Here is a 12862-nt window from a genome sequence, read left to right as displayed (position 1 = left end):
ATGTTACCAAAGGAAAAAAACTTATGTACCCATGTCTGCCTCCATATATTCTTCTTTTCCCCGCATCACACTAGGAAATACGATATCGGCATTTTCGCCCCAATTGAACACCCAGCTTTCGGGATGTCCGTCTGTCATGCTCCTTATCTCACTCGCCATTCGACACAGAACGAGGAGGTGATTAGTCCGCTTCCCGTCTGCTGGATTCTCAGCGTACTTTTCGAGGGCGTTGCTTAGGTTCCGGGCAACGCTAGTTTCTACGTCATGTTTAAGCGATAGTTTCCGAAATGAAAGAACGTTAATAACATAGAATAACGAAGGGCTCTACTTTACCATCCAAGCGTTTCTCTATAATATTGGATATGATGGTCCGCGCAATATATCTGGGGATCGATGCCCCGCTGTCGTCGAATTGCGTGCGATAGAAATTGATCGAGTGCCCATCAATGAACAGTTTAAACGAATTAATTACCTCCTCAATCTCGTCATCTGTTGACGGTTGGCTGCTGGGGATTTTCCTCCGTGCTTTAGGAGAGCGGCGACTTGTACCTGCTCTCGACTGTCCGGCCCTCGATTCAGTTTGAAACTGAGATCTCGGACGTGTCGCTCGCGAATGTGTTCTTGGATAATCACTCTGGTATGGTTTTAGATGTGTAGGTGGAGGTCTAACCCGATTTCCAGCCGCGGTGCCTGTGGCAAGCCTTCCTTGGGATCCTATTCGTTGTGACCGTGGACGAGTTGCTGTATGGCGTGCTGTGCGAGGTTTATCATAGTTGGTATTTGGAGTGTCATTGTCGCGCTGCACTTTGCTTGAACCGCACCCCATCCTGAGCATTTGTTTGTTTTTTCATTTGGGCGTTGTTGGCAACCAATATCCATGGATCGCTCGCTAGAATGTCATGTGATCACACCTATTTAAACAAGGCATTACCCGCTAGATATCTAGTTACAAGGTATCTTCCACATCCATGAGACGGAGCGAAGCGAGGTCTCTAATCTGGACTTGTGCAGGTCTACGGAACAGGCCCTAAGAATCATACACCGACACAATTAGCATATTTTTAGCGTGCATATTAGCATAGAAGGTACACGAAAACTACTGGTCAATATGAGAGATCGGCTGTATTAGTGTATTTAGTGGAATTTATAATCTATTTGATCTAGTTAATCCAGAAGCAATGTTCGTTGATCTCGTCCATTCAGTGCCAGGGCTGTACAGAAAGTGGATATTTGGCTTTTTGACAACATGAAGCTTCAATATTGCCATCTTTCTTTATACGAATATTAATATGTTTGGTGTTCTGGCATTACTTTTATATGAGGGGTGATAACAGTGTGAAGAGTGAATAGAAGAAAATAGTAAGTGGAGATAATAACTAGTGGTTATATGAAGGTGGATTTGCCTGTGTTCAAACATGTGTTTCTATGGTGTTCAGCCAAGGCCCCTGAATAACCCATACATGTTCTGTACAGTGAGCTATCTTCTTTGATCATATAAAAGAGGTAACTTTTCTGTAATATTATATATGATGACTGTATCAGCCCCTCTCTGAATGTGTATTTAATAATTATCACCCCACTACTGTATTCTTCTCCCCCTGCTCTTGTATTGATTTCTATTCTTAACTATTCTTGTTCTTATTCATCTACTTTGAAACTCTTGCATCTCTGTACAAGTGAGAAAGACTGATAATAATCTCTGCTGCTGATACTGCTGTTGAAGCAGCTGCTGTATAAGAGCAGCTATAGCATAATCTTATTGTAGAGATGATAGCACAGAGAGAGAATGTACTGAGAATCAGCAGACAAAGCAGATCAAAGAATACACAGATAGCATACACAGAGAAGCAGAATGAATGAATGGTAATATATAGATTTATTTTGTTTCTATTTCTTCTTTATTTCTGTGTATGAAGAGAGATGAAATTTGATAGACTAACTTCTCACTGCTGCTCAATCTTCACTATCTGTACAATAGAAATAATATAATGAAAAGAAGTTTTCAGATGATCAGATTGTCTCTGAGTAGAAGACAATCTGATTCTTTAATGAAAGAGTTCTCAATTATTCACTCAGAGAGAGTTATCTCAAAAGAAAGTATATAAATACTGAGAGAGAAAAGATTGTACAGACAATAGAAGAGGATCTGATCAAGCAGTATTAAGCAGTTTTTATTGATCTGTATCATATATAGCAGAGCAGATAGAAGAACTTCCATTCTCATTCAGTTGATCAGATCTTGAATGATATATTAAAGACTCATAGATCTATAGAGCATATACAGAGATATACAGAGTTTGTAAACAGAGATGTAGACACTCTAATGAACAGCTATACTGAGCTGAATATAATGAATTTTATACATCAGTACTGAAAGAGATGACAGAGAGATGAAAGACATACAGTTGAGTCTTTTTTTCATACAGCAGCTGACTTTCTCATGAGTCATCATATACTGCTGAGAGAGTAGTTCAGATAAGAGATGCAGTTGACTGATCTGTTTATAATTGAGCTGTTAAATGAGAAATCAACACTCTGCTAACCTCTTATTCAGATCATGAGTAATGACAAGATAAATTAGAACAACAGACTTGAATATTCAACTGTTGTATGATATAAGAATTATATTCTTTATTCAATGTCACAGATTGCATTCTATCTGTTCTATAGATGAAATATTATACAGAAGCCTCTGTCTCAGTTCCACTACTATCAGCTCTGATACAATATCCACTTGTTTAAGAATAAGAATCTGTATAAGCAGATCTTCTACAGAACTTATCTTAAGTGAACAAACAAGCTCTTTATGTATGCAGATATATCAGAGATGATAAAGAAGACTTATACTGAACAATTCACAGATGCACAGAAGGCAGAGCTTAATAAGATGAATGAAAGCAGCATCTGCAGAGCTGAGCAATGAAATAATGACTCTTTGATCAGCTGCTATCTCAGTCAGATCAATCAGAAGTTTGTATAAGAGATTGCAGGGTTTAATTCTAGCTTGTCAAATAATTACTATCTTTTATAAGCTACAGTCATCTCATCAGAGCTGTTGAAGAAATCCCTCTGATTATGAATGAATGAATAGTTTATCTAATTTCATTCTGAGAATAGATTCTCTTATATCACTTCTTCTGAGATCTCTGGTGTGAGTCTGAAGCTGCTTGATAGTGGAAGTTTATTTGACTCAGATGATCTTGCAGCTCAGAGGTTTTTGTAGCTGTTAGATTATCTTTATATAATGATACTACAGAACTCTACTCTTCTTCAGAGAGAATTTTCAATTCATTCACTGTGAACTAACTCAGTGTTTCAGTATGCAGAGTATGAGCAGTTTGCAGATGCTGTATAGACTGCAGAGTCAGTTTTCATTTCTTCATAGAAGATGATGTTTCAATGATCAGTGTCACAGATTTTCAAGAGTCTGAGCATCATACAGAGACAGATTAATGTGATAATGAATCAGATAAAGATCAGAGATGTACAAATGAAGAAGAAGATTGATAGAATTCAGTATGAAATTGATACAATAACAACTGAATTCTAAATCTTTCAGTCTGCCTCTGTTTCTGTCTGTGTACAGAAAGATACTGTTAAGATTTTCTTCATCTCTATATCTGTATCTTCATCCTTCTCTTTATCAACTACTGCTGCTGCTGTCACCACTTCTGCTACAGCATTGTCAACTAAGAATAATATTTAAACATATCAGCTCTTCTGTATAATTCAATTGATCAATAATCTCTGAAAGAAATGAGAATAGAGGTTGAATAAACAGTCCTCTGTGTAGCATCTGAAGTCATTGTATGAGTCTAGCTGAAGAAAGAAGAATAGTGAGTGTATGTTCTTTTTCTGATGAAAGATGATCATTGATGAGATACTCAGCTGCCACTGTATGATGAAATCAAGATCTATTCTAGAGATTGTGGAGGAGCTTGAGTTGATGTATATATAATTAAGAATGAGTCTGAATAAGCTCTCTGTCTTCCTCAGAAGAGCAAGAAGATAATCTGTGTATATTAACTATACTATATTATATATCTTTTAATCTTGAGTATTTATTTATTTATACACACAGACTGTCTCAGCAGAATTCACAAGAGTGAGCATTCTCTCTTTCTCTCTTTTCTCTTTCATACACAAGGCATTTCCACTTTTCTCTTTCATTCACAACAATAACAACTAGACTGGCCGCTGGGACCATGAATTACACATTTGGTTTGGTTTGGTTTGGTCCCAGTCCATTTCTTGGCATGATTTTAGTGGGACCAGGACCAGAATGGGAGTGTAAAGTGACTAGAATTATCAAAACATGAGTGAAATGGGACTAAAAAATCTTGATATTTCATGTAAAGTGACTGACTATCAAAATCAGAACATGATCTGGGACTGATCATGATTTTGACTCAAGTTTGGTCCCATTCTGATGATTATATAATACATCAATCTGATGATATGATTGGTGGAGATATTACCCCTATCTTGCTTAGTGCTGCTGCCAATCTACCCACCGCTGCCAATCTACCCACCGCCGCCAACCTACCTACTGCTGCCAATCTACCTACCACTGCCAACCTATCTATCACTGCTAATCTATTGCTGCTAATCTATCACTGCTAATCTATCACTGCCAACCTACCTACCACTGCCAACCTACCTACCACTGCCAACCTATCTATCACTGCCAACCTATATAGGGTAAATCATGGTCCCATTTGATCCCATTTTGTAAAATGGGACCAAATGGGACCAGAATCACTAATTTATTAGTAAAACATGATCTGGGACTAGATTTATAATATAAACAGTGTAAAGTGACTAATTTGCTAAACACTATATGGGACCAGGACTAAGATATCTAATAATGGGACTGAGGAAAAATTTGGTCCCAGTCCCATGCATGGTCACACAGCCAGTCTAATAACAACAACAAGTTGATTATAAAATCCTCTCTTTCTCTATCTCTTCTCTCAACTTCTTTTCTCTTTCTCTCTTCAGCTTCTTCATCATCATTCACTGATATATACAATCTCTTTTGCATCAGAATTCATCATTTTCTTGTTGAAATTCATCAAGATCACTCATCCACTGTTCATTCTGTCTTTTTCCCACTCTGTACACTGTATGAGATGTTCATTTCATCATATCAAAGAAGAAGAACACTGACAGAGACTTGTATACATAGTCAGAGAAGATTTTCAATTTTTTTTTTCTATAAAAAAGAAGATCAGCTTTCTTCTGCTCTTCAACAGTATTCTCTCTCTCTTTCTCTCTCTGTGAACAATGTAAGTATTTCTCTGCTTCTCTATCATACAGTATAGAAAGCTGATTATAATGCAAGAGCTCTCATTTCATACAATTCTGTCATCACTCAGCAGAATCTGGCTCAGACTGAGTTGATTGACTTATATTATTCAGCTGCTGAACATCAAGATGAGTGGCAGAAATGGTCAGAGTATGACATAATATATATCAGCAATTCCCAGCTGGGTATATTTTGTTATAGTTCTCAATTCTGTGCTCTGCTTGCTGTCTCTGACTTTGATATATTATATATTTATACATATATCAGAGCTGATCAAGTATTGTTTCATTGTCCATCATACATCAATGTCATTCTGATTCAATTCTGTGGTAGAACTCTTGTCACAGACTGTACACAGTATTGTATATTCTCTGAACTTAAACTGTTCTCATTGTGCTGCTGTGCATACAGTTACTTTGAAGAAGTATGTGCCAACTGTAAATAATGTGATCATGCAGCACACTGCTTTCTCCATGACTCTGTGAATCAGTCTGATATGTATAATGATTTTTATGATAGACAGTCATCACAGCTATAAGTATCAGCAGCAGATGATGTGAGTCATGATACTCAGTCTGATGTACAGAATAATTTCATTCTCATTGAATAGAGTATGTATGAAGTTTTCATTTTTCTGTTCTGTTCTGTTCTGTTCTCTCTCTTTGATCTCCATTTCTCCATTATTATTATAGATATATATATATTATTATTATAGAGTTAGGCCTAGTTGTATGAGCTGTGTACAACACTCAGACAGTTGACTTGCACTTCTATACAGTACCTGGGATCAGTAGCTCTTTAGTAGAGATGAAGTCAAGCAGATTATTTAGCTAGTGATTATATAACTTTCTGTGTGCAAAGTCACATGTATCTGAATTTAATAGTATTTCTCTTACTAAATACAAGTATCCTGTACATATGAACATGAAATTGAACACATGCCAGCAATAACCAGGTTATATACAGTGGCATTGATGGCTGAGTGACTGCACCTCCGCATATAACCTGGTTATTGTGAGGGTTGGGTTTGAACACACCGTAACCCGACCCACCTATAACTAATGATGATATCAATAGATGATAAGCGGGTAGTTGCGTAGTGGTTCGGAGTTAATCACTAAGATATGGGGTTACTCCCCTGATCTACGCTAGTGCAGACCCAATAGAAATGCTTACTAGTCAAAGAGTCAGTTGAGCTCCTTTCTAACTTGATCTCTTGCAAGTACAAGCTCTTACCAACTGCTCTGCCTAGATCGGTCAGCGGAGTAACCGGGGTCAAGCCGGCGTGTAACCTGCATAGGAAATAGTGGTCGCGAGAATATAGCAAGAAAAGGTAAGAAACGAGTGCATTACAATTGTCCGGTAGCTCCCTTTTTCAGTCATGTTTAGGAACGTCGGAAGGTAAATATTTTTACAATGACTGTCACACCTTACAATGGAACTCACCTTCGGAGAAGGCATCCCATTTTCTGTCCCACTCGCCAGTCATTGTTACTGTTCGGCCAAAGCCTGGCCGAACACCCTAGCCCTGGAACCCCCTATGGAAGAAACCATCCTCCCTCTCCGCCAAAAACGTCTCACCGCATATTCTGCACTAACAGCCGCTCTGTTGTCCTAAACAGGTCTGCCGATGCCCAACAATACCAAGTAACCATGCGTTGTTTCTTTCTGTTACTTTCTTCAATTTGTCGCACACAGAGTCCTGCATCCGGTGGACTGCGAGGAGAGTTCTGACGTGGCATGCCTAGATGCGGAAACTAAGGTGATAATTCTCAGGACTGCCTTCTCACTAAGATTCTGGGCATGTAGGAGCTACTTCATTGTGTGTTCTTTGCAGATGTTTACCAGTTCTACCAATTCTACCAAGGAGGGGAAGGGAAGAACATCCTTTTATTTTCAACCAAAAACCGCTCGTATTCTCCTCATAGGTCATCGAAAGATTCCATCGAATATCACACCTTAAGCTTTCGCCGGGTCGTCGGGGTCCCGGAATTACAACCGAGCCATATCCTCAAACCCATTCTATAGAAGCATCAATTACTCAACGAAGAAATGTAGGCCAGGTGTCATCTTTAACCTCCTTCGCAAGTCCACAATTTGACCAATCCACTGGACATTCAGTTTGGGTCTCCTCGTTGTCAGCCTCATCTATGCTGGTATACTGCCAAGCGACGGGAATCTCGTCACTACTCCCGATCACCTGATCCCCCAACCAGACTTTGATTGTCAGGCACGACGATTCGATGTATAAACGCACTTCATACTGGATTTTCTGAAGTTCTGCTTTCCGGATTGAGCTCCACCGCTTCTGTTTAGCAGGCTGGGCATGCTGTCGTAGAAGTTCCCCGCCTACTCTTGACTCGATCTCACATATGACACAAGCATCACCTTCGTCGATTGTATGTGGGAGGCGGGCAGCAGGAGACCTGGACATGGCGATCAAAATTTTCCAGTCTATCTCGGAACTGGTTGCTTCGAAAACCCTATCCAATTTCTGGCATATGTATCGGTGTTGGATAATTTGACCTCGTTCGAGAAGCCATTGGACCTGGTTGACGATATACCGCCTCCCATCATAGGGGCTTATTTTCACATGGCTATTGTAGCTGGGAGGAGCTTTACCTGTGCGAACTCTGGTATTGACCACTATGCCATAGGAGCTGGAACTACAGCGAGTGGATAGGACGGAGTGTCCATGCCTCAAACGGTGAACTCGGTCGATTACTAGTCCGCAGGAGACCGCTAATTGGCTATAGGGAAGGTCAGCGCGCCATATTCTTTAAAAAAAAAAAATGATATTAAATCGCTTCCTCACGGTTCCTTTGAAATTAAAATCCCTTTGGCTTCTCTCCCGTAACCATACTTGGTGATAAACCAATCCTGAATGTAGCGAGAGGAACCTAGGCCGCCGGAAAGGATCATATGTGTCTGTTGACAGTTAACCGGATCCGACATTCCAACAACAACAAAAGAAAAAAAACGTGCAACGTACCGCTTCTACTGGGGGTGTGATATCTCCAATACGTTGAAGCTGCTCATCAATAAGTCCAAAAATATGTCGAATTTGTTCGTCGAACAGCCGTCGCAGATCATCCCTTGTTAATAGTTAGATAATTCGGAAGAGCTGGCTATAGTTAAACATAAAATACGTTGGTAAACTTACTCTTCCAGTACTATCCTTCCATCTTCGATACCCGCTTCTGGGCTGCTGTAGGATATTGGAAGGTCAGGGATGCGAAGGGCACGTTTCCGTAAGGCTGTCATTACTCTACACCCATAATTCAACTTGAAGGCTTGAAAATCGCCTTTTGTCAATTTGTGTGCTGCAAACTTCGGAGACCAATGGTGGTCATCACTTTCGTAATGGATCCTTTCCAAACGGCTTTCAACTTCCCTTTGGAACGCCTGGTCGATCTGCACGGAACCAAATGGTTTTCCTACACAGATTAACGATGAGCGGCGGTTCAGGAGCAGAATGGAAGGAATATTAAGATACCGCTGACGCAGTCGAGCTGCTCTAACTGAAGCACATCTTCTCGCTGACCTCGAACCGTATATTTCTCGATTGATGAAACCTTGAGGACGGCCACATCCTGTGGATGACGTTAGCAGGCAAATCACCGACGACAATGGAGCAAGACTCTGACAGTGGTTCCGCCTCCAGCATCGCAAATAAGAATTACGCTGCCAACTTCAAGAGGCTTCTCCTTCCTAGGTGGAAGCTCCCTGCTTCCTTCACGGTGGTGGACAGCCCGTTGGTGTCTAAAGGTTTTGGCTGAGTAAGCTGCTGCTGCTGCTGCTTCATTCAGCTTAATCTCGACTGAGTGGGCTTCACAGTCTCCAAAACCAGAACTCCTCACAATTCCGCAAAATGCATCAACCACCTTTGGATTTTGCCAGGTTGTCGGGAAACTAAAAACGTATTCTACTGGGTGTAGTCTCCAATCGCTCACCACCGGATAAGGTAGGTACTCTGAATTTCTTATATATTGGATGATGTGTAGTCGAAGGGCGGTAAAGAAATCGACAAACCATGTCTGAACATCTTCATGTGTCCAGAACATCTCAGCTCTATTGGCAAAATCAAAGTCAGGGTCAAGATATAGTTTGAAACAATCCACCACATCCATTCCAGGATGCAACTCATCCGGTTCATCGAATCCCCATGATATGGGTTTCCTGCAGCCCGCTCGGTACCAGAGTTTTGTTGGCACTTTATTTGCTATCTTCGTAGTTCCTGGCCATCTATCTACAGAAATCGGAGTTTCCATATCCACGGTCGAGAATGCGACTCCTAACAGGACATTAGGCAACGCCTCGGTTCAAAGTCAACTCACACAAACCGCATTGTGCATGTCACTATACCACGGTCATCGAACCACGATGCTCCAAACAAAGCATGAAAACAATAATAATAATAATAATAATACAAAGAAACAATACCTGTAAAGGTTAAGCCCAAATCAATGCCGATGATAATAGTCTCAGGAGGTATATAGCGGCGCGTCATTGTTCGAAATATCTACCCCGTCGAACACAAAAGCTAAATAGATTGAGGAGCGTACTAGTAGGAGAATAGGATGGGGAAAGGAAATCAAGTCCTACTTGTTTAGTATATTCAAAAGAAGAAGGACAATGCGCAAATTCCATTCTTCGCAGGTATCATACGGTTATATTAGTCGACAGCCTGAGTTGTCCTCATGGGAACGATTTGTGCCAGAGCCTCTTGGAATGCATGATGACGATACCCTTTTCTTCTTCTGCAGTTCCTGGAAAATGCTGCTCACATGTGCCTTTTTGAAGCCAATTATATGTAAACAAATATTCGTTGCAAGTCCTACCATCCCGAGTGGTTTGCAAACAACCAGTTCAGTTGCCTCACGAGCTCTTATGTGCATATGGTTGAACCGTACTGGATGTTAGAAACCCGCATTCGCAACCGGCCTGGGATCCCCAGAGAAAACCGATACGATTCCCATCGTAGATTTGTGGTACCATGCACTACCCTTGACAAAATTATGAATTAATTAGCATTAAGCCGGGCGCGAGTTGGGCATCTATCGAAGACGGGGCTTGAACCATCAGACTGGGCACATTATCTGCCCCGCACACTTTGCAAGCTGTGACATCACTCGTTTCACCCTTGGGTACATGTCGAGGAATGCAGGTTTTTCTTAGGGCGGGGGAAGGGTTGCTGAGCAAGATAGGAAGTAGAAAGAAGGTAAGGTGGTGAGGAAGTGAAAAGGGAGTTGTTGCTTAGTCAGGCCGGAAACAGATCTCAAGAGCTTATTGGCTTAATTTTGCCCTTACTGAATTTTGCCTTCTCAAATTGATATCGATTTTAGTGCAAATAAACCCCATTACCCCATTCCCTATCAGATCAGAAGAGAAAGGATAACCCAGTTATGTTTGAAGGCGCTCAGAACCCCACTACCTACCAAAGCCCAAAGCGCATTTCCTGGGCGACACTGCCCACGTATTTCAATAAACGGTAGAGCAAAATGGAGTATTTGATTCGCTTCGCACAAGTCCACGAGTCGTTTCGAAAGCCGGAGATTGAATCTCTCGCGGCGCTCGTTGGGACCAATGTTGAATTCCTATCATATACAGAAAATGTCTGTTATCCCAGAAAGATTACCCGCAGAAAGAGAAAATAGAACCTACCCTTCCCTGTTATTTTTACGACTCTAATCCTAACTCTTCCCCGCAGACACCATTTGCCATTGTTAAACTCCAAGATGAAGCTGTTGCGAGAGCAGTCATAGCTCGCAGTGTCCTTGCAAAGGGCATATATGAGATCTGGGGACAAGGCCAAACATATGAAGACCTCCATTCAGATATCAGTAAGCGGACTGCAGCGCGATGGAGCGACTTCAAAGACAAGTCATTCAAATTCTCCGTAGACTCATATGCCGGGAAACGCTCAGCAGAGGAGAAAACTCAAATAATCCATTCATTCGCCTACATGGATTTTCAAGGCCCTATCAGAATGACTGACCCGGACGAGGAGTTCTGTTTATTCGAGGAATACCCACGCCGCCCAGTAAAGCCAGGAGAAGCCCGCCCTGACCCAAACGTGATCTATTTCGGTAGGTGGATTGCATGCGGGAGCAGAGATGTTATAGATAAATATGACTTGAAGAAACGAAACTATATTAGTACCACGTCGATGGATGCTGAGTTGACGCTGGTCACAGCAAACATGGCACTGGCAGCGCCAGGAAAAGTGTTCTTTGACCCCTTTGTGGGGACCGGGAGCTTCTGTGTTGCCATGGCGCATTTTGGAACTCATGCGTTGGGTTCTGATATTGATGGGCGCAGCTTCGGTGGTAAAGAGAGGCAAAAGGGCAAATCCATGGGTCTCGTCTCGAACCTTGAACAATACGGCATACAGCAGTATTTTTTGGATGCTTTTATTTCAGACCTGACCAACACGCCAGTCAGAACGACGCAGTTTCTAGATGGCATCATCTGCGACCCTCCGTACGGCGTTCGAGAAGGATTGAAGGTTCTGGGAAGCAAGGATGGTAAAAAGAAAGAGCCTGTTCTGTTAAATGGCGTCCCAAGCTATCGGTGAGGGTTTTTGTCCTTTTCTCTTCTGCCTTAACCCCCCTCCTCTCAGTACTGTTCCTATGTCGACATGCAATGCAGAGAGTTACATAGGTCAAATATTAACTTATTAATGTTTCTTAACGATCAGCTTAGACGGGTACATCGCACCCAAAAGGCCCTACAGCTTCGACGCAATGCTAGACGATATCCTCGACTTCGCGGCCCGCACCCTTGTCCCAGATGGGAGGATTTCTCTTTGGATGCCCACTGCCAATGAAGATGATGTAGAACTTGAAATCCCAAGCAATCCGCATCTAGAACTTCTAAGCGTCTGCGTGCAACCTTTTGGCCACTGTGAGTTCTTTTCCTTCGACATCTGTTTAGCGTTTCTTTTTTTTTAGTCCCAACCTTTTGTGATTATTGCCATTAGGTCGTCTAGTTAATACGTAATTTTTCCCAGGGTCTCGCCGCTTACTTACATACCGTCGACTTCCTGGTGGAGAAGTGTCCGCTTCTGAACCACGACGACAGAGGGGGAACGTAAATGGCGTAAAAGCTAACGACTTGAATGCTTTTAGAAGAAAAGTACAAAAATATTCATTCTTATATACTTATGGAATACCAAATAGTCAAAACTAACGTCTATAATATAGTACTTTGCAAAATCCAAACCATCCCCTCAAGAATAGCTCTGAGAATAATGCAACACAATGAAGTCACCGAGGGGGCCATCATTCTCGACGCTCATTCCCATGGCCTCGGTAATACTCTCCTGCCTATTGACTATTACTGGATGACGAGGAACCAGTCCATGATTAATTTATAGGCGCATGTCTTATCAATTCAAACGCAAGTATACAAGAAGCGGAATAGAGTTCGTGGAGTATAACGGCGCAAGAAAATGAATGATCCCTTCGTAAACCTCAGCAGTCATGAAACGAACAGCTTAAAATACGCGACCTTAGCAGCGGAAAAAGGAATTATCTACAATCCATCTATTCC

At 41.5% G+C, this 12862-nt stretch overlaps 3 protein-coding genes across 3 annotated transcripts; 1 reads left to right on the top strand and 2 right to left on the bottom strand.

Moving 5' to 3' along the window:
• Positions 1-21: 21 nt before the first annotated feature.
• On the bottom strand, positions 22-826 carry HCBG_03340 (uncharacterized protein; the record flags this gene model as incomplete). Its single annotated transcript, XM_045430389.1, has 2 exons — positions 22-257; positions 334-826. The coding sequence occupies 2 exons, from the start codon at positions 824-826 to the stop codon at positions 22-24; spliced, it is 729 nt and encodes a 242-aa protein (XP_045288532.1).
• A 6370-nt stretch (positions 827-7196) lies between these two features.
• On the bottom strand, positions 7197-9818 carry HCBG_03339 (uncharacterized protein; the record flags this gene model as incomplete). Its single annotated transcript, XM_045430388.1, has 5 exons — positions 7197-8058; positions 8472-8745; positions 8805-8901; positions 8956-9557; positions 9752-9818. 5 exons carry the CDS (start codon positions 9816-9818, stop codon positions 7350-7352), a joined length of 1749 nt encoding a protein of 582 aa, XP_045288531.1.
• A 991-nt stretch (positions 9819-10809) lies between these two features.
• On the top strand, positions 10810-12686 carry HCBG_03338 (RNA methylase; the record flags this gene model as incomplete). Its single annotated transcript, XM_045430387.1, has 4 exons — positions 10810-10896; positions 10938-11835; positions 12014-12214; positions 12514-12686. 4 exons carry the CDS (start codon positions 10810-10812, stop codon positions 12684-12686), a joined length of 1359 nt encoding a protein of 452 aa, XP_045288530.1.
• Between the last annotated feature and the right edge of the window lie 176 nt (positions 12687-12862).

Source organism: Histoplasma capsulatum (assembly GCF_000150115.1).
Source record: "Histoplasma capsulatum G186AR genomic scaffold supercont2.4, whole genome shotgun sequence".
Lineage (NCBI taxonomy): Eukaryota > Fungi > Ascomycota > Eurotiomycetes > Onygenales > Ajellomycetaceae > Histoplasma > Histoplasma capsulatum.
The sequence above is the reverse complement of the archived record's forward strand: the minus strand, read 5'-3'. Positions and strand labels throughout refer to the sequence as shown.